Raw genomic sequence first — 27,408 nt, 5'->3', positions numbered from 1 at the left:
TTCCCTGACCAGGGATCGAACCTGGGCCACGGCATTGAAAGTGCAGTGTCCTAACCACTGGACCGCCAGGGAATTCCAGGTGTGGAAATTGCTCTTATTATCCCCATTTTACAGATGAGCGGGCTGAGGCTGGAGACCAGAAGGGACGTGCCCAGTGTTATTCAGCTCTTTAGAGTCAGGATTTAAACACATGTCATCTGACTTCAGAACACGAGCTGTAAACCCCTGTGTCATCTGCCCTCACCCATCTCACACATCCCAACCATGGAAGTCTGTAGTGCCATCGCTAGAAACCCTGAGGAGTTTTTTAAACATGCGGTGATATTATGATTTATAATAAGAAACATATATTTGGTCTTTTTTCCCATGTCTGGCACAGAGCTCCTAAAATCCTTGGAATTTCCTAAGGGCGGAGAGCAATAAAGGTGTCTCTTGTTATGTTAATGGACCTCACTTAAGGATGGGGGCTGGTTGCCAGGGGAACCAACCTAGCGATTGGAGGGTTGGAACTTTCAGTCCCACCTCCCCAGCTTGGGGCTGAACCAATCGCTGATGACTTACTCAATCGTGACGGGGTAATGAAGCCTCCATTAAAAGGACAGGTTTCAGTGAAAACTTGGGAGATTTGGGGAGAGAGGTGCGCCTGGAGAGGGTTTGGACTCTCTGAGCCCTTTCCTCATGCCTTGCCCTGTGCATCTCTTCCATCTGGCTGTTCCTGAGTTATATTCTTTTAGGATAAACCGGTGTCCAGTAAGTAAAATGTTTCTCTGATTTCTGTGAGCTACTCTAGCAAATTAATTGAATCCTAAGCAGGAGGAGGTCATGGGTACCTCTGATTTATAGTCAGTCAGTCAGTCAGAAGCACAGGTAACAACCTGGGCTTGCAACTGGCATCTTGGGGTGGAGGGCAGTCTTGTAAGATTGAGCCCTTAACCTGTGGAATCTGACGCTAACTCCAATAGCGTCAAAATTGTTGAATTTTAGGACACCCATGTGGTGTCCAGGGCATTTTTCGTTGGCATGGGGAACCCCACACACACACCTCCCACCTACATTGGAAACTGGGTTCAGAACCTCTTTATAGGCCCAGGCCCCATGCACAAGTTTCTGATTTAATTGATGTGGAGGAGGAGAACCGGCTCATAAAATACCCCAGGTGATTATAATGTGTAGCCAGGCTGAGAAACCCTGCTGTCGAAAGAATATATCTAGTGTCCCATCAGTCTCAGTGCAGATTTAAGCTCTAATAATTTCAGAAGTATAAACAAATTTTGTTTCTAGAGCAGTTTTAGGCGTACAGAAAAAAAACTTTCAGAAAGTTCAGAGAGTTCTGATATATTCCCCCCACCCCGTTGCCCCCATTATTATTAACATCTTGCATTGGTGTGGTATATTTGTTGTCATTGGTGAACCAATATTGATACATTATTATTAACTAAAGTCCATAGTTTAAGTTAGGGTTCACTCTTAATGTTGTACTTTCTATGAGATTTGATAAATGCATAACGTAATGTCCTGTGGCCACCATTACAGTATCCCACAGAATAGTTTTACTGCCCTGAAGTCCCCTGTGCTTTTCATCCCTCCCACTCCTAACCCCTCCCCCAAATCCTGGCAATCACTAATCTTTTCACTGTCTCTAGTTTTTACAAACTTATTTTTCAAATCATTTAAAAATTTAGCTATTTGAATCTACAGCAACACGTTTTTCAACTTTAATTTTGTTGTTTCTTTTTGGCCGTGCCACATAGTTTGCAGGATCTCAGTTCCCCGAACAGGGATTGAAACCAGGCCCCGGCAGTGAGAGCCCAGAATCCTCACTACTCGGCCACCAGGGAACTCCCTAAATTTTCATTTTGTTGTTTTAGTCATCATGGCCATCTACCATCAGAGGGACTGAAATAAAAAATTTTAAGTCTATTGTTTCAAACTCAGGAAGCGAAACAAGTGTAAAGGAAATGTAAACTTTCAAATGCCGGTTTTTGTAAGTTTGTTCATGCTTCAAAAGTTCCTAAAGGAGAAAACTGGGCTCAGACTTTTGGAACACGCTGTACTCGAGAAAGGAGAACCAGTTGCTTCCACAGGCCAGGAACAGCATCTGTGAGAAGATGGTGCTCAGGGGTCTCCCACGGGGGACAGGCAAGGGCTGGGGGAGGGGCGGGCAGCGGGGACATTCCTGGCAGAAGGACCTCTGTGAGCAACAGAGTAATGGGCTGGGGTCCCCGGGGAAGTGCCAGCTGTTCAGTGGTTAGGGCCCAGCCTTCACACTGGCCCAGGGCAAGAAAGGAGCCTGGATGGGGATATATGTTTATGTATAGCTGATTCACTTTGTTATACAGCAGAAACTAGCACACCATTGTAAAGCAATTATACTCCAATAAAGACGTTTAAAAAAAAAAAAAGAAAAGAAAGAAATGAGCCTGGAGTGGTCAGGTGGTCACCGAGGCCACTGAAAACCATGCAAAGATTGAATGTTAGCCCGTGGGCCATAGGGAGACATTGAAGGTTTAAGAGCAGCGGAGCAACACCGTGTGATCTGCGTGGGGAAAGGTCAGGAGCAGAGAAACCCTGCGAGGAACTACAGGGGACAGTCCAGAGCCCACTCCCTATGCCTCTCTGGGTGTGACCATGGGACTCAATCTCGCCAGGGGAAAGTGAGCAAATAGGTGTCACGTCTGGGGGGACGCATTTAAGCGTCAGCGTACAATTCACGCTCTCCACCTTTGAAGCCCTGTGTTCAGATGGCTGTGACGTAAGATGACAGTGCCTCTGTCTGTATCCCTGAGCTACAGTGAGCAGGGGCCTCTGCCGACGAAGCTGTATATGAGCAGGAGCAAAAAATAGACCTTGCTGCCTTGAGCCTGTGCAGCCTGGGGGATGTTTGTCTGGCAGCATAGCCTGGCCTGACACAGAAACTATTGCAGGCCCAGGAGGACAAAGGCCTGAGCCAAGTCAGTAGGGATGATGGAAGTTGTGGCCTGGGACTTGTATATCGCCCCCAAACACAGTGGTTTAAAGCAGTGTTTATTTAGCTCATGAGTCTTTGGGTTGGCTGGGTGGCTCTTGTGGACTCGGCTGGACTCACTCATACACCTGTTGTCATCTGTGGGTCTGCAGCTCTTGGTCCTGTGTGTCTCAGGGTCACTGGTTTGGGATGGCCTTGGCTGGGACCACTGGGGAGGGGGTGCTCGGCCCATCTCCATGTCTTACCTTGATGAGGCTAGGCCAGAGATATCCTCACAGCCATGGCAGAGGGGCAGGAGAGGGAAGTGAAAACAGGCAAGGGCTTTTATGAGGTTTTTCTTAGATCCCGTTTGCTAACATTTCATTAGCAAAATAAGTCACATGCCTGAGCCCAGAGTCAAGGGTAGAACAGAATGTACTGCAAAGCTAGATAGCAAAGAGCACAGATAAAGAGGGGGGCGAAGAATCAGGCCACTTGTGCAGCCAGGCCCCCACAGCCCCCATTGGGGAAGCTAGAGGACTTGATGATTGGCTGTAAAGGGAGATACCGCGGATGTCTCCAACAGTGGCCACCAACGCTTACCCCCATGTCTGTACCCGCCTGCCACTCCACCCATCAAGATATGGTGTCTGTTTCCCCACCCCTTGAACCTGGGCTGCTCTTGTGACTTGCTCTGACCAACAGAATGTGAGAGAGTGACCCTGTGTCAGTTCTCAGCCGTGCCCAGCTGCAATGGAAAGCTGCTCAGGCTGGACCACTGAATGATGAGAGGCCACATGGTGGGGAGAGGTCATGTGGAGGGAAATGCAGGCAGACACAAGTGAGAATCTTAGATCTTCTAGTCAACTCCTGCCTGAATGAAGCCACATGAGTGAGCCTGGATAAAACCAGAGGAGTCATGAGAAATAATAAACCATTGTTGTCTTAACTACTAGGTATCGGGGTAATTTGTTACACAGCAATTGATAACTGATACAGGGGAGATGGAGACAACTAAGCAAGGCTGGTGCTCAGATTGATGACTTGAGTTCTTCGGCAGTGGTGGTGTCAGTCTCTGAGATGAGAACTCCAGAGGCAGGAACTGGTTTGAGGAGAAAGTTGTGGACATGAGTTTTATGCTCATAGGACATCAGTGCAGTAAAACCCAATAAGCATTGACTGAGATACATGTGTCTGAACTTAGGGAGAGATAGGGGCTGGAGACTGGGGAATGTTTCATATGGAATAACGGAGGATGCCGTGGACATAATGCTGCTCATGGTGGGGAGGATGTGGAAAGTGTGACTAAAAGTGGGCCAAGAACAGTCTTGAGGAGTGCTCATCGTAAGAAGTGGTTCTCAAACTTTAGTGGATGTAATTACTATCCTGTGAGAATGTGAAGATACAGATTCCCTGGCCCAGCCCTCCAGTTTCTGAGTCAGGAGGTCAGGGATGGGCCTCGGAATCTGCTTTGCCACCTGGCTCCCACCCTTCTGCTCCCAAATACAACAGGTGGAAAGTTCCATCCCAGGTGAGACAGGAGTTTGGCTGGGAGAGTAGGAGAGAGACCTGGAGCAAAGTTGAGAGGTTTGTTTGACTTTGTTTGATTTCACCATCATTCTTACAGCCTTGTGGGGAGGAGCGAGTCGAGAGGGGAAGGCTGAAGAACAGTAGACTTTTTCCTCCCTGCCACTGAGCAAAGACCCACTGAGTGCTGAGTGGGAGAGCCCTGTGCAATTAGGGACAAAAGAGCTCTGAAGTGGCCCTGCCGCTGAGAACAGCTAAGGGGAACGTGCATGATATGTCTTAGGGGACATCAGGAAGGAACACCTGAAGTGGGCTGGCCTGAGGCTTCTGCAGTGTGACTGGGAGAAAAAGAGCCTGTGCTCAGAAGAATTCAGTGGAGCCTGCTGGCTGTGAGACCCCAGGCAAGGCTCTCTGAGCCTCAGTGAAAGGAGCATAATTTGCATCCTGCCTCCCAGTGTACAGCAGAGTGGTTAAAAGCCCAGGCCCTATACCAGACTTTGTTGGAGTCCCAGCTCTGCCACTTACTGGCCCCAAGACCCTGGGCAAGTCATTCTCTGTGACCCAGTCTTCTGACCTGCAAAACAGAAATCACAATACTCCCTGCCTCATAAGGGAACTCCTCTGACCTCCAGGCTTTGCTCAAGCTGTTTGCTCAGTTTGAAACTGCTACTTGCCTCCACCCTACCCTGCCCCAATCTGGGTGTCTCCTACTCAGGAATTCTTTCCTGACCCCTATCACTCTGATCCTCTTCTGTCGTAGCGCTTATCACACCGCAATTACGTGCTTCAGCATCTGTTGTCCCAACCAAGTTGGGCTCCAGGAAGACAGGAACTAGATCAGTTTGGTATCGCTAGCACCATATGTTATGGATGAGAGTTCAGGCTCCGGGGCCAGACAGCCGAAGTTCATCAGTCTGGCTCCCTCGCTATTATCTGTGTGACCTTAGGAAAGTAGTTTAATCCTTGTGAAAGGCAGTTTTCTCATCCAAAAATAGGGATAGTAGGACCTAGAGGACAGGATTGATGAAGAGCATAAATTAGGTAATTCACATAAAAGCACCAGGTAATAGCTGGCGAATAGTAAGCATTCCACAAATGCTAGCTATAATTGGTGGCAGGGATAGGCAACTGATACATTATTTTTAATGAGTTTCTATATACTTAGTGCCTGAGGCTGGGGAAAGTTTGTTCACTCATTAAAATTTGTCCCAAACCTGTAAGCAATGATACTCCAGTAGCAATAAGCAAATGGCGTCCACATCTTGGATGGTTTCTAAAGACAATTCTCTAGGAAAAGCAACCAGGGGTTCTTGGAGAAATAGCTGTAGCAAAGAAAATAGGAGGAGAGCCTGGAACATCCTATTGTCAGAAAGCAAGAAAGTGCTCAAAGGGGTTTGATTAATGTCCAAGACACAGAAGCTTGACGAGCCTTCAATGGCCACATTTTGGGGAAAAATTGATCAGAAAGAATAATGATAATTTATTATTAAATACAGAATTTTTTAAAAACCCATGAGTCCATAGTGATTCTCAAAAAAAGGGCGGGAGGGAAACTTATTTACTGAGGAATGCCAATTAATTAATTGAGATAAGGATAAAGGACTGGGAAAAAGCGCAATTTTGCGAACACTTATGTAACTGATCCAGGCAAGAAGGATGTTAAAACCACTGAGTGAAGGCTGATCGAGAACAGGATATCCATATGATCTCAATGTGTCTCCCCAGAGAGTCTGTATTAATTACAAATGGAAAATGGTGCTATTCCCTAGAGAAACAGGACACACACCATCTTTATCAAGTGATCAAGCTCTCACATCACCAATAATGGAACCAACTGGCATTACGTGCTTCCTGCTGTGACAACGGTAAGTGCATTCTGCTAAAAACTTTAACCTGGGGACTTACCTGGTGGTGCAGTGGTTAAGAATCTGCCTGCCACTGCAGGGGACACAGGTTTGAGCCCTGGTCCGGGAAGATCCCACATCTTCCCGGACCAGGGTTTAGGCACGGAGCAACTAAGCCCATGTGCCACAACTACTGAAGCCCGCGCACCTAGAGCCCAGGCTCTGCAACAAGAGAAGCCACTGCAATGCGAAGCCCGCGCACCGCAACAAAGAGTAGCCCCCGCTCACCGCAACTAAAGAAAGCCCGTGCACAGCAACGAAGACCCAAAGGAGCCCAAAATAAAATTAATTAATTAATTTTAAAAAACCTTGAATCTAATCAAGGGGGGTTGGGGGAACAGGGAGCTCTTCCTTAACCTGAATATAAAGTGAATATTAGCTAACAGTTTTGCATTAATGTTAAATCTCGGATATGAAAATGGTATTGAAGTCATGTAGGACAAAGTCTTTGATCCTAGGAGATACATGCTGAAGTATTTATGATAGATATCTGCAACTCAGTTTTAAAAGGAACAGAAAGAGAACAGCCTGAAACTCCCACCACAAGGTTCGCGCGTGCGCACAGCCCTCTTTCGGAGACACGATTTCGCGCAGCTGGAGGGTCAGATTGGGCGCCACGAGGCGGAAATACGTAACGGCGGTTTCCGGTGACCGCGTACGCGTCCAAGGCAGCGGGATGGAGGAGGTGCCTCACGGTGAGCGCGCGGAGGGGGCGTGGGGGGCGGGCCTGAAAGGACAGGAGCCACTCTAACTGTGATCTTGTCTCCGCGCAGACTGTCCCGGGGTCAGCAGCGCCCAAGCAGGTCGAGGGGCCTCATGTCAGGGGTGCCCCAACCAGGGGATCTGCGCTTCTGGAGCTGGTGCCGCTCCGGACCCGGGTGAGGAAGGGGCAAGGCTTCAACGGGAAGTGAGAAGCGCTGTCCTGGAAGAGGCGGGACGTGGGCGGGGTGTGGATGGTGTTGTGATAGGGGCCTTAAGGAGGAGGGGCAGGGGCCCAGAGGAGGCGGGTCGTGGAGTCGTCTTCAGGATAAGGGGCGGGGCTTGAGGGATGAGTGACAGGAGCGGGGCCCAGAGGGGCAGGGCTTTTAAAAGGCTAGGAGAAGAGAAAATTGGCGGGGTGGGGGCGGAGCCTGAACCCGAGACTGGCGTGGAGTCAAAAGGGGTCTCAGGAGGGGCGGGGCATGGGAGAAAGTCGTGGGAGGTGAGGGGTGGGACCAGCGGTTTGAGTGACAGTAACTGGAAGTGGTTGGGAGGAGGCGGGCACCAGAGGGAATAGGGTATAAACTTTGAAGTCAGGGAGCTTAGGCTTAAATCCTAGCTCCGCCAGCTGTTTTCTTTGGACAAAATTTCCTTCCTTTTGAGGAGCGATTCTCCCGTTAATTCAACAGAAGTATGTATTGATCACTTGCAGGCACAGTGCTCTGTGCTGGGGATACAGCTATGAATGAGACAGATTAGGTGATTAAAAAACCTTAACCTCTCTGAGCCTCCGTTTCCTCATCAAAAATGGGGGAAAAATAGTTACAGTGTTGTTTTAGGGATTTGAACTAGGATGAAATATTGAAAGCATAGTAAATGTGTACTAGTGATAGTTATCAGTGACAGGTAACTAAGTGCCTGCAGTTTGTCAGTTTCTCACTCTTGGCACTACTGACCCTCAGGGTTGGATAATTCTTTGTGGTGGGGATGTCTGCCCTGTTTCTCTGCCCTGAACATTTAGCAGCATCCCTGACCTCTACACACTACATGTCAGCAACACTCCTTCCTGTGACAACCAAAAATGTCCCGAGACATTGCCAGATGTGCCCTGGTGGGGTTTGCCCGCAGATTGGGAATCATTGCTGTATTGAAAGCTCTGTTCTGGAACTGGGAATATAGTGTGAACACTTCAGAGTTCCCCCCTTCATGGACTTTATATTCTAGTAGGGGAGACAAACAAGTAAACCGATAAATAAGGAAATGTCAGATGTACTCGTAGCCTTGGATTTTTTTTTGTTTGGTTTTGGTTTGGGGTTTTTTAGTAGCACTTATTACTACCATTGCTGAGGTGCTGTTTCACTCACGATCCCTTGAAATAGCCCAAGGACTTAGCTTCCTCCAGCCCATTGGAAGAGTGACATTCAGAGAGGGACAAATATCATATGATATCGCTTCTATGTAGAATCTTAAAAAATGGTACAAATGAACTTATTTACAAAACAGAAATAGAGTCACAAATGAGAAATAGAGAAAACAAACTTATGGTTACCATAGGGGGAAGGATAAATTGGGAGATTGGGATTGACATATACACACTACTATATATAAAATAGATGACTAATAAGGACCCACTGTATAGCACAGAGAACTCGACTCAATACTCTGTTATGGCCTATGTGGGAAAATAATCTAAAAAAGAGTGGATATATGTATAACTGATTCACTTTGCTGTACACCTGAAACTAACACAACATTGTAAATCAACTATACTCCAATAAAAATTTTTAAAAAAATAAAAAAAGATTGAGTCAGGGGCTTGGTCATCTGAATTGCTTTCTTTGCAGCCATAGAGGAAATCAAAGAAAGAATGAAGACCGTGAAACACAAGATCTTGGTGTTGTCTGGGAAAGGCGGCGTTGGGAAAAGCACATTCAGTGCCCACCTGGCCCACGGCCTAGCAGAAGATGAAAACACACAGGTGGGACCTTAAGGAAAAACTGGGAGAGGCTCATGTCTGAGGGCTCATGACGGCTCGTAGGGAGCTGATTCGTTAATGTCAGTTTATCTGGCCTCTTTGGAATCTAGATCCCTGCAGAGAGAATGAGGAAATGCAAGGCAGTCGAGCAATGAAATGAATATTTCATTGGATTCTCTAGCCATGAACATGGCTAGCAGGTGTACATTTCTCTTGGCTTGCTGATTATTTATTATGTTAAGTTCAGGCTTCTTTCTCTTTATGAACTCCTTCTGCCTTTTTCTAGGTCAGGGGTCTACCAACGATAGCCTGTGGTCAAATCCAGCCCATCTCCTGTCTTTTTATGGCCTGTGAGCTCTGAATGTTTTTTACATTTATAAATGGTTGCTTTTACAGTGTTACATTAGTACTTCTGAATCCTTGATTTTGCCCACAAAGCCTAAAATACTTTCCGTTTGGCCCTTGAAGAAAACGCTTGCCAACCCCTACACTAGGCCATTCACTTACACCCACGAACACAGAGGAGCTTGAAAACTCAAATTCCCCAGTACTGCTCTCAGGATTTCAGCTTTAATAAAAGGTGTGGTAGGGTGAGGAAGAAAAAAATTACTTTTACCAAAAAGATCAAATGGAAATTTGCAGTACCTGTGATTTAAAAAATACAGGTTATTCATTGGGACTCATGATGGTTTTGCACTGATCTTAGGAAATGATCCCAATATTCACTTTGATTACAATTTTATACCTAATGAAACCATGAATGCTGCGGGGTTATTTATTTTTATTTTTTTAACACAGAACACGTTCCACCATTTGGTTTTGCCAAAATGAAATTATGTTCAAAATTCTAATTGAAAAATATATATATATACATGCCAGAACTGCTAGAGAAGCATCGGTGTCTCTTAGACACCACTGCCCAACACGTTGAGCCCTGAAACAAGAGCCGTGGTGAGGACTTGTGTGTTGGTGCTGTGTGTGCACTGGGTGAGAGAGCCCACTACACACTCTGTGTGGATCACCAACTCTGCTGTTTTTCCGTCAGAGCGCTGTTTGGGGCCTGCAGAGGAGTTCCGTGTAACATGGAAACAATTTTATTGTGTTCATGTTGAAAGCCATTCCCAACCATTCCAGTTCTTTCCTTGGTCTTGGTGCGTGCCTTCTTTCCATACACTGATATATTTTTGAAAATCAGTTTTGTCTTTGTGCATTTTGAATGTTGAAATTTATTTTTATATAAACAAGGGCTAACTAACTTTCAGTTCACATTTCTTTTGTAACTGGCAAATGACCTTTCACTTTTGTTTGGCTTTTTTTTTTTTTTAAAGATAGTGCTAGTGGGGAGTGTAAAGGTATGTTTAATTTAATATTGACATTTCAAAACTGCCACATATTGCCAGTTATTTTTTTTAAACTCTAATAACTGGATAAATTTCATACTTTCTACTTGTGTGAGATAAACCATTCTATTCCAGTATGAAATAGCACCCTAAGTTCTTAATAAAATAAAGGCTTTATTTCCTCCACAGAAAAACCCAGTAAAGGTAGCTACCGTGGGCAGGGGGATCAAGCCCACCATTCCGACCTGCCCTCAGTATGCTCGAGAGCGTGCGTGCGCGCACACACACACGCGCGCGCACATGCACGCATGCACACACACGCGCACACACACACACACACACACACACAGATAAACAGTGGCCTCTCAGATACCTCACCGAAGGCTCCAGGAATATATTTTTTTAAATCATTGGGTTAAGAAAGTAGAGTTTACTTCAGGGGTCAGCAGACTTTTTATATAAAGAGCCAGATGGTAAATATTTTAGGCTTTGTAGGCTATACAGTTTCTGTAGCAGCTATTCACTTCTGCCCTTGAACATGAAAGCAGCCGTAGACAACCTGTGAACAAATGAGTGTGGCTGTGTTCTAATAAAACTTTGAATTTCATAATTTTCACGCTGTCGTGAAATAAATGTATACTTCTGATTTTTTTTCCCCCCCAACTCTAAAAACATAATAGCCATTCTTAGCTATGGGCTGTACAGAAACAGGTGGCATTCTGGGTTTGGCCCCTGGGTTGTAGTTTGCCAGCCCCTGGTTTGGTTTGTAGCTCCAGAAGCACTAGCGCTGGCTGGGGAAGAACTTCTTTGGGGGAGGATTGAAACCTTGGGGAGGCCGTGGCCTTCTTGGGACAGTGCAGAGGCTGGACTAGGGGACCTGTAAAGCTTGGTGTTTCTCTCACTAGGGCTCTGAATCCTGCTTATAACTCATTTCTCTTCGGATCATTTTATGATGTGTGGAGCTGCTTTTGTTGGCCTACATGACTGACGTGGGCTTCTCTGGAATCTGGTATCTGTCACCCAAGATGTGCTCTAGGCATCTGGGGAAAGGGAGAAGTGACTGGCAGGGGACAACTGGGCAGGCTCGTGGGAGAAGGCGGCCTTGGACTCTGATGGCGGCTGATGGGATGTGGCGGGAGGAGGTGGAGGCAGAGGCGCAGAGCTGGGACCGCCGGGGCAGACAGGCTGGGCAGGCAGGGCTGGTGCTGCTGCAGCAGAGGGGCCGAGGGTGAGGCTCAGCCTGAGCCAGACCTGGGAGGCTTTAACGCCCTGGGAGGATGTTCCAGCGGGAAAGAGGCATGGTTTGAGGGTTGCTATAGCAGCAGCCGAGTGTGTGATCGAGTGTCGTCAGAGGGTGACGGTAAACCAGCGGGAGGTGTTGCTCTTGTCTCCATGAGAGGCCACGAGGACACAACCGGGGCAGTGCTGGAACCAACGGCAGGAACAAACGGAGCAGCAGGGCCTCCAACACTTGGAGAAGAGGGAGGGTCAGAAGTCTAGCTGAGCGTTTGGGGCAGGAGGTGGGTGCAGCCTAGTGTGGTGGCCAAGAACACAGGCTCTGGAGTCGGTCTGCCCACGATCACATCCCAGTGCCGCCGATACCACTGCTGTGGCCTTGGGCAGGTTATCAGACTGTCTCTGCCTCAGTTTTCTCATCTGTAAAATGGGACTCAGGACCGAGTGAGATGATGCACGTAACCGTAAAATGCTTAACACGATGCCTGATGCATAGGAAGTGCTCAATAAATGTCCCTGATAGAATATGGAGGGGAGAAGACTATCTCTGCTTTGGTGATAATGAGTTTGTAGCCCACCCAGAGTCAAGTGCCAAGCAGGTTCAAATATACTCGCCCATCTGTATTTCTGTTAGTCAACAGTCTCTTGCTGTCTGAGGGTCAAGTTTGTATTGGCCAGTTGGCCAGCCAAGAAATCTGTTTTCTGTGATGATCCATGTTGCCCAGAATAATCTTTGCTTTCAGAAGCTGTCAGGCATCTTCTTAAACAACTGTCTGGAAATGTGCTTTAACCAGGCCAGCTACAAGGAACCACTTGTGAATAGACAGCTGTTTACATAGAATCACGCTTCCGTGTTGTTACGTTCTGAAGTCCCACTGCGCACACGTTGAAACTTTGCAGTAGACTGAAGGGAAGCTCACCAGCTGTGTGGAAACATGGCTAGATGAGCTGGATTTTTTTCTTGCAGTGGTGCTTAAAAAAAAAAAGTCAGCACTTAAGAAAGTCTGTCTCCCCTCAGGCAGACCTACTGGTGGCAGAAAACATCACTGTCTCCAAAGGGTGCCCGGCGTGGGCACAGAGTACACACCGAGTGTCTTGTTGACTAAAGTCAAGTAGCTCACACCCCTCCCTGCCCTAAATTCAGCAGGATGGTGAGGACCGCCCTGTCCTTTTCTGCCTGCCGCCTGGTGGCAGCTCGTTACTGACTGCGAGCAAGGCTGTTCCGTGATAGCACTTGGGCAGGCAGGTGTCTGATGGTTTGCAGAGGGCCTTGAATCGCGGGGTAGCCCCTGACTAATCACAGGTGGGCCGGGGAATGTGCAGGTTGGGGTGAAGGGAGGAGGAGGAGCCTCTGTGGTGCAGACCTGAGCCGCGAGACATCCAAGTATCACGTGCCTTCTTTCCACCGCAAGAGTCAGCAGCTCCCGTCAGTCACCAGCTCTTCATCCTGCCTTGTGATCTGAAAGGCAAACTGTGTCATTAAAAGGCCCAGGCTATAGTGTCTGAGGCCCTCTCGGCGGCTTGTAGACTCGAGGGCTGGAAGGAGCCTAATGATCTCCCGAAACACTGGTTTTGCAGATCAGAAGCTCAGACAGATCGGGGAGGAGAAGCAGCTTGTGCGAGGCGACACGGCCTCAGAGTGCCAGGAGTTAGGACTGAGCCCGCTTCCCGTGACCTCTTCTTAAGTGTGGGGCGCTGGGTCGGGAACGCTGTGGATCCTGACAGCCCTGCAGCGCCCACTCCACCACTTCCTAGCTGGGAGAGCTGTGGCAAAGCCTCCTCTTCCCATCAGCCTTCTAGCACCTTCCACAGACCCTGTGAGGATTAATGCAGGCGTGTTTCTTCCAGCTGGGGTTCTCTGGTGTAACTGGGGCAGAAAGGGGATTAATTGGAGGGCTGTGGGGGTAGCGGCAGGGTCAGCAGGATGTCTGAAGTGGGCAGGACGCGCCACTGGAGAGCTGGCTAGCAGGAGAGTGCCACAGCCTTTCCGGGTACCACCGCAGAGGGAGTGCACGTGATCTCTTCCTTGTATCATTTCACTCAGGATACCCACTTGGTTGTGGGGAAGAGGGGGTGTAATGCCTCAAAAGGAAACTGATTAAACTGTTCCCAAAAGAGAGCGAGATTTTCTAGACCAAGTGGCTAGAAACTCAAGATTATTGACGAAAGTCTCCGTTAGGGTCGTAGCGATGGTATAATTTCCCAAGTCGTGAGGCTCTGATGTAAAACGTCTGGATCATTAACCACACATCAGCGTGAAGCATCAAGAAGGCCAAGGAAGTCAGGTCTTCAGGATGAGGTCTTCACCCTGATGGGTCTTCAGGGTGAGCGTTGTTCTGTTGCGTTCTTCTTGAGGTCCAGCAGAGGGCGCGTGAGGCAAGCAGCTATCCAGTGTATGAACGAACCGCGCTCCTGACCTGGTGTGAAGTCATGTGAGGATCGTAGGAGGTTGTCGAGAGGATTGAAGAGGAAAGCAAGAAACGAATTCGGGGCAAGTTACAAAGTTACCCAGAGGTGCTCTACTTTGGATCTAAGATGTGAGAGCTTTCAAGATGAACACGGCCCTGCTCTTTAGAAGGTTTCTGAGGGCTGTCTCAGACCTTTTCACGAATCAGATGGGGAAAGCAGGGCGTTTGGGGTACAAGGAGTCCTCCAAGGCTGCAGGTATCACTAGCAAAGAACTTCTGTAGATTTCCTTATTTTCACTTTCTTTTTTAGAAGTTGAGCCTAAGCCATCATTAACCTTCAGCATCACAGGAAAACGGCGCTTGGTCAGAGCTCAGCTAGAGGGTCCACTCTGGCCCTCCTCGCCAGGCCCCCGGGGTGGTGGGAAGAGCCCTGGCGTTGGAGTCCAGAGACCTCAGTTCATGTCCCAGCTGTGCTTCTTGCTCGTTGAACAAGTCTGTGGGCCTCTCTGAATCTCTGTTTCCTCTTCTGTAAAGCAGAGATAATGGCCCCTAACACACAGACAAGCGCGCACACACACACACACACACACACACACACACCCCAATACATGGTAAGGGCCACGAAAACAGTGGCTGGGCCTGAATCTTCAAGCGGCCTGATGCCCTGGACCATAAGCTCAGCCTGAAAATAGGCCACACTGAGGGTGGCTGGGGTGCGGCAGGGGCGTGGGCGGAGCACGGGGGTGTTGGTGTACTTTGCAGGTTCTTGTTAGGAGTTTCGTCTGTGTCTCTGTGGCCCGGAAGATAAATGTTGTAACTCTCCCTCGTGAGATTCCGCTCGGTCCAAGTTCAACCCAGTTTTTCTTCACCTTCTCCCCTCCCTCCTTTTCCTGGAAGCCCGTCCCCTCCCGATTGTGCACATCTGGAGGATTGTACATCGGCTTACATCACGTCTCCTCTTTTCCCCAGGTGGCTCTTCTAGACATTGATATATGCGGGCCGTCAATTCCCAAGATCATGGGATTGGAAGGAGAACAGGTAATAGTGACAAGACAAAACGCAGGGAAGTATTTTCTTACGGTAAACTATAGCGCCAAGCTGCTAAACCTAAGCCAGGGGGTCAGCGGAGCCCATGCATTTTTACCTGGACGTGACGAGATCAGGTAAATGTTCACTAGACCGCCTGTCTGCTTTTAACAACAGCCGTGAGTTTGGGGGCGGTGTGGATTATATTTAAGTTCATCCAAACCTTCTGAGAAGTGTTAGTTTCGATGCCTTCTTAGAGGGGAAGGGAAACAATACGTCAAATGCAGAAGTCAGACACAGAAACTTAGCCCTGGCTGGGAAAGCTAGACCAGGGCTGGCTAGGGTTCTGTACTCTGGAAGCAAGGGAATATCTCTGCTCCTGTGGTCACCAGAGGGGAAGTGAGACTGCGAGGCCAGCGAAGAATGCGGGCGGGGGCGGGGGTGGGGCAGCAGGTGCTGCCCCCTCCCTTCTAGGTGGCACAGAGCCATCCAAGAAAGGGTTCCCCTGGGGGGTGCATTGAAGCCAGGCTGGAGGACTAGGCTTTTCCTGGGCTGTTGGGATCGGTACATTCTTTACTGAAGCGCCGGGTGCTGGGGTTCAGAGGCGAACAAGGCAGATAAAGACCCCACCTTTGTGGGAGGGGCAGGTGATAATAGGACACTAAGCAGGGTAAGGGGACAGACATGGCAGGGCAGGGCGGCCAGGGGAGCTGCTCTTCGGGAGGGGGTGGTCAAGGGTGCCCTGCTCAGAGAACCCAGAGAAGGGTGCGCTGGGATGGGGAGCACATGCAGGAGCCCGGATGCAGGGGTGTCCTCGTGTCCTCTGCAAAGTGGCCCACGGGGATGGGGCAGAGTGACGGGGCGGCAGAGAGTAGCCAGAGGCAGATGGAGCCGGTCCCTGGGGACTCTGCGCAGGGCTTGGGACTTGCTTCTGCCGTGCTGGGAAGCAGCAGGAATCACAGCTCTGACCACGTACCGGTAAGCAGCAAGCTCTGGAGCACATGCCCCCCGGCACGGGGGTCCATTACCGTCAGTCACATGCATGTACTACTCACTGGGCCAGGACACAAGTAGTTACAAAAATTGAAAATTTTAAATGGTGAGATAAAACAGCAGTTCTACTATTTTCTCCTCCTGTGCTACTGGATCATCGTGTTTACCCCTCTTTCAAAACCAGTGACTTAGAGAATTAGTATTAATAGGAATCAATGGGTTTTTTTTTTAAGTATGACTTCAAAGCCGGTGACAAAGGACCCCATGTTATCCGATTGCAGTTCTGTGAAACGCCGGCAGCAGGCGCATCTGCAGACAGAGTAGATCCGTGGTCAGCTAGGACTTGGGGGAAGCGTGGGGGTCGGGGTGACACTTAAGGGGTGCAGGGTATCTTCCAAGAGTAGCGAAAGTGTTCTAACGTTGATTGTGGTGATGGAGGTACAATTCTGTGAATATCCTGAAGCCATTTAATTGTACGCTTTAAATGGGTGAGTTGTGTGGTATGTGAATTATATCTCAAAAGACTGTTTAAAAAAGTAAGAATTCATCAGGAAAAACGGGCTTTCTGTTTTGGGTCCAACGTTACTTGAAGCGTAAAGCTAAGATTGATGTGTGGTTGGAAGTTGCGTAAGTTCCCGTTTCACAGTAAAGCGTCGATGCGGACTTGAGCCCTGGCAGTTAGTGAACACCTACTGCGAGGAAAGGGTCTGGGTCTTGAAGTAGCCCGAGCTTCCCGCCGACACGACACCGCTTCCCCATCGTTGTCCCCTGGGGGCAGCAGCTCAGCCCCGAAGTTCACACCACTGAGGGGAGGGTTCTGTGTCTACTGTTTCACCAAAGGTCATCCCTCCACTCCTGGACTGGTACAGAGACCGCCTCGCTGCTCCACAGTTACCTGCATCTTCTCAGCAACCCCCAACTGATTTCTGTCACACTTTTAAAATATCCCAAATTATATTTGGACTCCAGTAACATCGGTCCCCTGACCAGATATCTAAGCAGTTTCCAAATAACCCAACCTGGGAGGGAAAGAGCAAATGAATTCTATCATCCATAACCCAGCCTCTGACCCTGCTCTGTTCACTCCCTATTAAGAATTTAGCGGTAGCATTTAAGACAATGAATTGTAATTTATAAAACTGCCTTCTTACTGTGTAAACTTTGTCTGCAAGAGAAGCGTGACCAGGGTGTATAATTTCTCACAAATAAGTATGGGCTTCTGTTCCTGCAGGTTCACCAGAGTGGCTCGGGCTGGTCTCCAGTGGTGAGTGCTAACCCCCTTTTCTTCAGGGTCTCTTGTCATATGTGTACATAAAGGGTTGTAACTGTTTATCGTCAACAGATATTTATTGAGGCACTTTCCTAGGCACAGGGAATCCAGTTCCAACCTGGGATTGGCACACTTTTTCTGTAAAGGCTCAGAGAGTAAATATTTCTAGTTTGTGGGCCATGCAGTTGCCACCGTCATAGCTGGAAAGTAGTGATAAGCAAATGAATGACCGTGGCCGTTTTCCAATAACACTTTATGCAAAACCAGAAGTGGGGCCATAGTTTGCCAACCCAGGTTAAGATAGTAAAGGAGACGAGGTTTGTTTATTTCAGCTGAGTTCGCTGTCATTGCCGCATAGGGCCGTATGGTGACTCTTTCAATCCCCCCAATATGGTAACCTTTTATTTATTTATTTATTTATTTATTTATTTTTGGCTGTGTTGGGTCTTCGTTTCTGTGCAAGGGCTTTCTCTAGTTGCGGCAAGTGGGGGCCACTCTTCATCGCGGTGCGTGGGCCTCTCACTATCGCGGCCTCTCTTGTTGCGGAGCACAGGCTCCAGATGCGCAGGCTCAGTAGTTGTGGCACACGGGCTTAGTTGCTCCGCGGCATGTGGGATCTTCCCAGACCAGGGCTCGAACCCGTGTCCCCTGCATTGGCAGGCAGATTCTCAACCACTGCACCACCAGGGAAGCCCCAAGTAACCTTTTTTTTAAATGATTTTTTTCGAAAAAAAGAAAAGAAAAGATTTAAGGATTCAAAGAGTGAATATACTCACAGATCACATAGTAATTTTGTCCCCCCAATTTTTTCAGCCAGAGCTCAGACAAAAGACATAGGGAAGTGCCTTGCACTGTGGTTTTAAGTAAAATGTTTCTTGCATCATCCTTTCTAGTTCCTGGAAGACAACTTGGGGGTGATGTCCGTGGGTTTCTTGCTCAGCAGCCCCGATGATGCCGTTATCTGGAGGGGACCAAAGAAAAATGGTTTGCCACTCTGCTTTCTGTCTCTTATCACGTCCTTCCAAGGGCAGAATTGCATCCCGTTCTGTCAGGATGGCCTCAGGCTCATCCTGATGGGCTTCATAGAGTATTATTTTTATGCATCTGGTTGCCTCTTCACTGGTTGAAGAGAGCCAATAGAAATACCAATTTTATTTAACGAAATGTTATAATTTTAAAAATCTATTGGGGGTTTTTCTCTCCTGAAAATCTACCTAACCCTGAAATTATTCCTAAGGTGGTCTGTGTTCTTATTTGTGTCAGAGAGAGAAGTATGTGAGGTCAAATCAGTAGCAGGTTGACTAGGCACTGAGGCTGCAGGTAATGATGGGAAAGTGCCCATCTGGGCAAGGTTCCTCATCCTCGGTGCTGTTGGCGTTCTGAGCCAGATAATTCCTTGTTTGGGGAGGGTGGGCTGTCCTCCGCATCACAGGGGGTTAGCAGTACCCTGGCGTCTGTGCGCCAGAGGCGAGTAGAACTCCCACCCTAGTCACTGACAAGCAGACGTGTCCCCAGACGTTGCCAAACACCACTGATTGAGAGCACAGGTGACCCGTACGTAAAGGTCACGAGCTGTGCTCTGTAAAGAGAGTCAGAAGGACGGGAGCGAGGAGGCATCCCCGCGGCTCCTCCTTGCAGGCATGATCAAGCAGTTCCTCCGAGACGTCGACTGGGGCGAGGTGGACTACCTCATCGTGGACACCCCGCCCGGGACGTCGGATGAACACCTGTCGGCCGTGCAGTACCTGGCCGCAGCGCACATCGATGGGGCGGTTATCATCACCACGCCGCAGGTGAGCCAGGGCCCCCCACCCGGAGGGCCTCTTTCTCCGACAGCCCGAGACCCTGGGCTCTGCAGCACACCCTGACTGGGATCCGCAGAAGCCTTACGTTGACCTTCGGTCCAACCATTGTCAGCGGACAGGGAGACATTAGGTGGCGGGGGCGGGGGTGGGCCTGGGTGAGGGGCGCCTGGCCCGAGGATGGCGCTGGAGAGAAGACGAATTTGTCGTTAGGGATGTTTCCTACTGAATTTTTAAAGAGAGGCTGGGGCCCACCCTTAGACCAGCAGTGCTCTCAAGAGTAGGTCCCAAAGAAATGACCCATGAGAACAGTGGCGTGGGGACGTCCGCTCCGATGCGGGTGCTGACGGTGGGCGGGGCTCTCCACGTGGGGCAGGGGCACATGGGAACTCTGTGCTTTCTATGAAGCTAAAACCGCTCTAAAAGTCAAGTCTAAAGCAACAGCAACAATCGAGTTGACACAAGGATGGCCTCTCCGATACCATATTTACTGTGAAGGAAAGAGAGTCCGCTTGGGTTCAGGAGGAGGGGAGTGGACCGAGCAGATGCCGGCCCTTCTCCAGGAAGCCTGGGGGGGACGCCCCGTGTTTGTGCACCTCTGTATGTAACTTCTCTAGAAAACGTGGCTTCAGGCTGGGGACGCCCACTTTCTCGGAGCCCTGCACATCCAGCAGCTGCCTTTCTTTAGGGGTCATTTTTCTTTTTTTAATTTCTTTTTTTTTTTTTTTTGTGAGAACTGCATTTTTTAAAAATTAATTAATTTATTTATTTTAACATCTTTATTGGAGTATAATTGCTTTACAGTGGTGTGTAAGTTTCTGGGGGTCATTTTTGACAAAGCAGGGCTTGTAGAGGATACCAGGGAGAGAACCACGGCTGCACTGAGGTGAGACGCTTAGTAACAGCCGGTTTACTTTCTAGCTAAATGCCCTTCTGTCTGTACCCCAGCCTCAGAGGGCTCGAGGGCCAAACGTGGGCCTCAGGAGAATAGAGGACTCAAAGCCAGGACCCTTTGGAGGCCTGTGACCGTTAAAGCCACAGATGTTCAGGAGTAGCCGTATTTGACAGCACATGACCCTTGGACACGTGTCTGCAGTAAAATTAAATGGGGGACTGGGGTGGGTACTAAGCCTGGATTATCCACAGTCCTCACGCTGTAAGATACACATTCAGAGTCCAGAAGTGAATCTGAAGGGATCCAAACCTGGTAATAGTCCTTATTTTCTTTTTGTGCATAAAGTTGTTTGGGTTCACGATACCCAGGATCAGAGGTTGGTGTACTTTTTCTGTGAAGGACTGGAGAGTAACTGTTTCAGGCTTTTCGGGTCACACGGTCTCTGTCACGGCCCTTTAGCTGTACCATTGTGGGGCGAAAGCGGCCCGAGATACTGTGCAGAAGAGTGGGCCGGGCTGTGTTCCAGAAGAACTTTATTTATGAAACTAGGCAGCCAGACGAGCCCACAGGCTGCCCCTGACCTGGAAAGCTGTGCCCACTCGGGCTCAGCCTAGTACACTGACGGGAAAGTGGAACACGGAGGTGGGTTAAAGGGTCACTTTCCTGTAGATTCGTTGTACATTGGACATTTGCCTATTCAGGTTTATCCTTTGAGCTTTGTGGGAAGTAGCACCTGGAACAGGGCTCACACGTGGTCGGCATGAAACAAATACGGAACACGGAGCACAGTCTCTAATGCTTCACGGTGGTGATGCCACGGCCCTGCAGCCATCCCTCCACCACGCGGATGTTCTCTTTTTATGCTTTGACTTTGACATAACTGGACTTCTTGAACCTTGGCAGGAGGTGTCGCTCCAGGACGTCCGGAAAGAGATCAGCTTCTGCCACAAGGTGAAGCTGCCCATCATCGGGGTGGTGGAGAACATGAGCAGCTTCACCTGCCCCAAGTGCCAGGTGAGAGCACGTCCAACCAGGTCCCATCCTCCTGCCTGAGGAAGTCGTAGGGGTGGGTCTCTGGGAAACCGTTTCTGTTTTCCCCATGGTTTCGGGAAGTGGAATCAGTTAAAACCCTCTGTTGCTGATTTAATGAAAATTCTTTTCACATTCAAAATAGCCATTTTTTAAAGTTGCTTTAAAATGTGGTCCATTCGTATGATTCTGAAACGAAATCAGGATTCCTCCCCCTTTAATTTGCCTCCCAGAAGGAGTCTCAGATATTCCCGCCAACGACTGGGGGTGCGGAGGTCATGTGCCAGGACCTGAAGGTCCCGCTTCTCGGCAAAGTGCCTCTGGATCCACGCATAGGTGGGTGAGTCCCCGGAGCCTGCACGCCCTCCAGCCGAGAGGAGCAGTGAGACCCGTGGCCGAGGGAGCAGGGGAACTTTGGGGGGGCGGGAGGGGCCTGGAAGAGGAGAAGAGAGCAGGGGGCAGGAGGAAAGAAAGTCACTGAGGGGAGGGGCCAGGCCAGCGTAACCTGGGGAGGCGGCCAGGGGCGTGCCTTCGAGCCTTCTCTTACCCAGGAATTAGGTTCTGACTGAAAGTCAGGTACAGAATTAGCCATGAAAACTCCCGAGGAAGGTGCCCCGCATGTCCCGTCCACAGGGAAGCGCGGCGCAGCCCTCCTTGCGCCCGGCTTCTCTCGGCGAGCGCGAGGGGAAGTCGCTGGCCTGCCTCCAGGACTCGCGCTCCTCTCTGGGTACCAGAGTCCTCCAGGGAGCCCACCTCCACCCCACACTCACTCCGGGGCGTCGGCTCGCTGGGTGGCGCGGCAAGGACAGCCGCCACCAGATTTGCTTCCCCACAGTAGCAGGAGCTGACCTTGCTGAAGTCAGGTGTGACCCCCCCACCACGAGGAAGTGGGACAGTTAGGTTACGCAGGGGTGCCCGGGCCTGAGGGAAGCCGACAGACTGACGGGGCTCGGGCCCCAGTTGTTCGGAAGTGAGAGCCTTGGGAGGGTGGGCGCCGTGTGCGCTTAGAGGCCGAGGCCGCGGCGGCTGCGCTGGCAGGAGAACCGGGAGGTGGTTAGGGCTGGACTGGGGCCTGGGCGTTGCCAGGGAGAGGGGGACACACGGAGGGGAAGTGCCAGGATTTGAGAGGTGTCACGCACGTCCGTGCTGCCCAGCGTGAGCCACGGGGAGACGGGGACAGCCCCCGGAGCCGGCGAGCGCAGGAGGCGCCATCCAGGGACCGGCGGCTCCCCCCCGGTGCTGTGTGGAGGCGGCCGAGGCCTTGGCTTTGTCAGCGGGCGGGGAGAGGGGTCAGGGCTGGAAGGGGACGCGCCCGCGACCGGGTGGGAGGTGCAGAGAGGCGGGGCCGAGAGCGCAGCTTGGAGGCCTGCCCTGAGGAGGTGGACGGGGAGAGCCCCAGAGAAGCCCGGGGACCCGAGGGCAGCTCCTGAGACCGCACCTCGCCCGTTTCCACGCCCAGCAGCGCTCCTGGCATGTGGTTTCCCCGAGAAACAGAGGACTCGGCTGCTTTTCCAGCCTTCCCCAGCGCTGTAAACTGTCTTCGCGTTGACCGGGGCTTCCCTCTGGGCCGTAGGAGCAGGTGCCTCCCCTCAAAGGCCTCCGGAGGCGGGCGGCCCACGTGGCCCCGTGGGGGACGGTGAGCCGTGGCAGCCTGAGCAGTCACCGCCACCCGCTCCCGGCTGCGCTCAGGGCAGCTCACAGGAGGGGGCCCGGTGCGGGCACGGTCCTGTGTGACAAGGTACATGTCCCCAGACCTCACCTCCGGTTGTAGCTGCAGAGAGCTGGGCCAGCGCCGGGAAGGACAGGCGGTTAATGCCGTGACGCGCTGCGGCGAGGCGGGCAGGGCCAAGTGAGGTCACTGTGACCTTCCGGAGCCGCTTTTGTCCGGTGAGGGAACAGCCGCGTTACCAGGAACAGACAAGGCCGTGAAGGACGCGCTCAGCCCCTGTGGGAACGTGCGGCAGAGGAGCGGCCGGGCTCTGGCGCCGTGATGCTCGGCCTCCCCAGCCCCGCACGCCTGAGGGTCACGCGGAAGCACCTCTGGGGCCGGGCGCCCGGGCCTGGATCCGCACTGCCCCAGCGCTGGCTGCGGGCTCCGGCGGGTCCTTGCCGGGCGCTGGGCCTCAGGCCGCAGCTGCGAGGTGGCGACGGTGATGGGGCCACTGCCGGGGGCTGCGCGGATGGAAGGAGGGTCACGAGGGGCGCCTTGGACAGGGCGGTGCCCAAGGGGTGCCGCCTGCAGGCGACAGGCAGGGGAGGGGGAGGTTTGTGGAGATGGGGAACCGACCAGAGCGCATCCGTAAGGGGACAGGCGGGTCCTCTGGGGAAGGGAGGACGAGGAGTGAGGACGCGGGGTGAGAATCAGAAGGAAGTGGCCCCACGAGCCTGTTGTGGGATGTGTGACTTCCCAGGCCCAGCCCAGTGGCCGTGAACGCGGAGGCTACCCGAGCTGCTTCCGCCACAGTTCACGGTGCCCGGGCCACGTGGGGGCCCACTCTGCCCCCCATCTCGGGTTTCCCTGTCCCACCGGGCAACATGCTGGGGAGCTGAGGCGACGACTGCTCCACGGTTGGCCTGGCCAGGATCCCCCCCCAGGAGGCTGGGGAGCGGCTGTGGGTCGTGGAACCACTGACCCTGCTTCTCCGGCAGGGGGGGCGGGGGCAGAGGAGCTGGCAGCGGGGTCTACCCAGGACCAGACGGGAGGGGAGCACGCCGCCTGCCCAAGGTCCCGCCCCGTGCTCACCTGGAGGCGAGACCACCTGTGTGTCCCGAGGAGGCGCTGCAGCACACAGAGCAGGTGGACTGATACCAACCTGGAGTGACCTTCAAGATAAAGTACACATGGAGAAAGCAATGGGCAGAATATGTGTCATACACTCCCAAGCATTTTTTTAAAATACATGAGTGTGTATATGCCACGTTTATATGCATATATTTCTAGAAGGATACTTGAAACACTGGTAGCCTCCTTTGAACTCATTCTTCGTGGTATAACCTTTTGTATTCCATACTCTTACTGTGTGCCTTTACTATCTTTTTACTGAAAGAACGAATTGGTCTTTTAAATGCAGGTTCCTGGGCCTGCCTAGGAGCTGCTGTATCTGATCATAATGGGGGCCCCGGAACCTGCATTTGCTGCACATGACCCAGATGACTCGCAGGCACACACACTAAACACCATCGGCCAGGTACGGGTCAGAGCTGCGAGGAAACGCTAGCCAGGGTCCCTGCTGGATGGAGGTGGGCAAGGCGAGGTCCTCGAGACCCCGACATTCTGTCTCAGCTTTGATCTTCATTACAAGTGAGGTGGGCTCGATCTTCAGTGTCATGGGCACAGAAAGAGCCCCAGGTTCACATCACCGCTGTGCTTCCTTCATGGATTTTCTTTCTTTTGTTTCTTTAAGGTAAGAGTTGCGACAAAGGAGAGTCTTTTTTTGCTGAAGTACCGGATTCACCAGCCACTTTAGCCTACAGAAGTATAATTCAGAGTAAGTGTTTAAGTGAATCTTGAGACTCCAGATGGCACGGGGCCAGGAAGTGACATAAATGAGCAGAGTGGGCTGGGTGTGAGAAGGTCCCATTCAGGATCATAAATGGTCACTGCAGCCATAAGTGGCCACACAGCTTCAGTGGGGACACTGGGGTAGTGAGGTCTGGGATGACCCCGTCAGCCCAGGAAGCCAGGAGTCTTGAAAAATCTTCCGGTACATCAGTGTTGTGAACTAAGTCATAGTTTAAAAAACACGGTGAAGTTTATGGTATAGGAAATACACCTCAATAAAGCTGTAAAAAGAAATTAAGAAAAAAAAAGCACAGTGAGCCAAACCAAACCCATGTGCAGGCCTGATTCAGTCAACAGGTAGCTGTCAGAGGCGTTGAATTTAAGGCAGAGGTGTCGTCAGTAGTTTTAAAGCTTTAGGCTCCCGGCTTGTGGCTGAGTTCTTTTGACCTGGTGAAATGGTGTTGAGGGTAAATCACGTCATTTCCGGGATTCTTGATCTGTAGAATGGGCCGGCGTGAGGCCTTCAGCCGTGGTTATAACCACAGATGGGCAGTGGGCAGTATTGGGCTCACTTTCAGAGCTTCAGGGCATCAGCCGAAATGGGACTATTGGGAGAATTAAAACACCTGGGGACTCCACCCCATCTAGACACGGCCTCGCCAGCACAGGGCAGGGCCACCAAGAGCCGCCACTGCTTCCTCGCCTGCCGTCTGTTTTCCAGGAATCCAGGAGTCCTGTAGTCTGCGTCAGCCAAAAGGGGAGAACCTCGTCGGCTCCTGAAACAGGAGGACGTTAGGGACACAGGCGGCACGTCCCATCACACCTGACCAGCTGGGTGACAGAGCAGGGGTCACAGGCAGAGAGGGACCAGCCCCAGGCATGGTGGGAAGTCCCTTTTTCAGAGACACTTTAATCGTCTAACACTTGTACACTTTTCTTTAGAACATATGTAAAGGGCATTCTTTACAGATGTGCTGTTTGAAAAATAAAAACATCTCCTCAAGCCTCTGCCCCGAGGCCTGCTTCATGTAAAAAACCAGCGGCTTGTGGGTCATGGAATTTTCTTCTCTGTCGGAAGCTGTTCCATTACAGAAGCTCTCACTTGAGCCTTCGCTGCCTCGGAAAATAAGCCTGAAAAAGAACCAAAGGGATAAAGGGGTGAATGTGTGGCTTCGCTGCAGATATTCAGTCACAGTTTCAGACAGCATAGTGCAAACGCTGTTCCTCAGGCGGAGAAAAAATTACAGCAGTGATTGATAGACCCTCCTGCTGGGGCTTGTCCTGAGGTCAGTGCACACCACACGGCTGGGCGTAGTCAAAAAACCCTCGGATCACCCATAGGAGAACAGATTTGGGGGTCAGTGTCGACACCCTGTATAGGAATGTGTGTTCACTATATCCAGCAATTTCCAGTGTCAGACAATTTACAGGGTTTTTTAACATTACATAAAAAGGAGAGAGATGCAGACTCCAAGAAGATCCTCGTTGCCATGAGACGCTCACTCTGAAAGACACACAGGAGCTGAGCACAGCTGAGGGAAGAGTGAATTCCCAGTTCCCATCTTCCTCCAGGCGTGGAAGTGGAAGGGGGGCAAGTCCCCTTGTTCCTTCCCTCCCCTTCTCTCGTCACCCGCCCCGCTTGCCTGCATAGGGTCAAATCTGCACCTGTTCAAGGTGAGGAAGGTGGGACCCCTCTAAAGGGCCCACCCAGACCACAGGCCCAGCTGAGCCCAGGAGAGCTGCGCTTCCACGGGAGCCCCCGGCCCCGCACCATCCAGGCCGCCACCTCGATCCCACCTCTTACCTAGTACTTGTGAATCTCCAGCCCCTCAAGGCCAGGCTTCTGGAAGTCTCTTGGACAGGCCTGCAAGGGGAAGAGGCTGCCCTGGCTTTGTGTCTCACATGTGTGTGGCCTGATCCTGCTGATTCAAGGCCAGAGCAAACCCACAGTGAACTGAAAACCTGTAGGGCTGGTTGCTCAAGGTCTTGGTGTGAAGCTGCACTGTTCACATTTAAGATGGTTCAGACCATTTCAGGAAGAGCCTGGTCAAATTTAGAAGATCTATTTCTCTCCTAGAACTAAGGCTAGGTTTAAAGAAAAAAATACGTTATGGTTCTTAATTCTGTCGTTTAAAGAAATCACTCAAAACCGACAATGGCAGTCGCAAAAAGACAAGTGCTGTATGATTCCACTTACGTGAGGTCCCTAGATTCGTCAGATGCATGGGGACAGGAAGTAGGTGGTTGCCAGGAGCTTGTCGGGGGGGCAGGGTGGGGAATGGGGAGTTAAACATTTAGTGGGTACAGAGTTTCGGTTTGTGAAGATCAGAGTTGTGGTGACATGATGATGTGGGTAAACTACACTTTTTTTTAAAGGGCTCTGCCATCTTTTTTTTTTTTTTTTTTTTGGCTGTGTTGGGTCTTCGTTGCTGCGCGCGGGTTTTCTCTAGTTGCGGCGAGCAGGGGCTACTCTTCATTGCGACGCGCAGGCTTCTTATTGCGGTGGCTTCTCTTGTTGCGGAGCACGGGCTCTAGGCACGCGTGCTTCAGTAGTTGTGGCACGCGGGCTCTAGAGTGCAGGCTCAGTAGTTGTGACGCACGGGCTTAGTTGCTCCGCGGCATGTGGGATCTTCCTGGACCAGGGCTTGAACCCGTGCCCCCTGCATTGGCAGGCGGATTCTTAACCACTGCGCCACCAGGGAAGCCCTGAACTGTACACTTAAAAATGGTTAAAAGGGTAAATTTTGTTGGGTATGTTTTAACCACACACACAAGAAAACAACTAACCGTGGCGGCCTGGCTGATATGGAAAACATCAAAACCTGCCGTTGCCAACAGGCCTCCTTGACTTTTAAGTG

At 50.8% G+C, this 27,408-nt stretch overlaps 2 protein-coding genes and 1 non-coding gene across 7 annotated transcripts in view; 1 reads left to right on the top strand and 2 right to left on the bottom strand.

The window, feature by feature from the left end:
* TRNAE-UUC (transfer RNA glutamic acid (anticodon UUC)) lies at positions 1-72 on the bottom strand. The gene has a single exon. It is a non-coding gene; the product is annotated as a tRNA-Glu (tRNA).
* A 6,857-nt stretch (positions 73-6,929) lies between these two features.
* On the top strand, positions 6,930-26,800 carry NUBP1 (NUBP iron-sulfur cluster assembly factor 1, cytosolic). Of its 2 annotated transcripts, none has more exons than XM_007188400.3 (11): positions 6,930-7,070; positions 7,149-7,253; positions 8,919-9,052; positions 15,003-15,071; positions 17,284-17,316; positions 18,216-18,306; positions 18,961-19,115; positions 20,923-21,033; positions 21,285-21,384; positions 24,453-24,536; positions 25,272-26,800. In XM_007188400.3, exons 1-11 carry the CDS (start codon positions 7,052-7,054, stop codon positions 25,328-25,330), a joined length of 960 nt encoding a protein of 319 aa, XP_007188462.1. In that variant the 5' UTR covers positions 6,930-7,051; the 3' UTR covers positions 25,331-26,800. The 2 variants fall into 2 exon arrangements, with proteins under 2 accessions (XP_007188462.1, XP_007188461.1); XM_007188399.2 differs by having other exon boundaries at positions 21,282-21,384; positions 25,272-26,798.
* Positions 25,594-27,408, bottom strand: part of TVP23A (trans-golgi network vesicle protein 23 homolog A) — a 32,686-nt gene continuing 30,871 nt past the window's right edge. Inside the window, exons 7-9 of one of the 4 annotated variants that reach the window (XR_451546.3) lie at positions 26,355-26,414; positions 25,997-26,054; positions 25,609-25,681 (exon numbers count right to left, since the gene is read on the bottom strand). Coding sequence is in view for 3 of the 4 variants with exons in the window: in XM_007188403.3 (XP_007188465.2) it covers positions 26,355-26,414 (60 nt within the window). In the remaining variant the exon portion in view is untranslated. Of the gene's footprint in view, positions 25,682-25,968; positions 26,055-26,354; positions 26,415-27,408 lie in introns of those variants that run through there. The other 3 variants (XM_007188403.3, XM_007188402.3, XM_007188404.3) reach the window with 3 other exon arrangements.

The sequence above is a fragment of the Balaenoptera acutorostrata genome, chromosome 15 (genome assembly GCF_949987535.1).
Source record: "Balaenoptera acutorostrata chromosome 15, mBalAcu1.1, whole genome shotgun sequence".
NCBI classification, from domain to species: domain Eukaryota; kingdom Metazoa; phylum Chordata; class Mammalia; order Artiodactyla; family Balaenopteridae; genus Balaenoptera; species Balaenoptera acutorostrata.
Note: the sequence above shows the minus strand (reverse complement) of the source record. Positions and strands in the feature narration are given on the sequence as shown.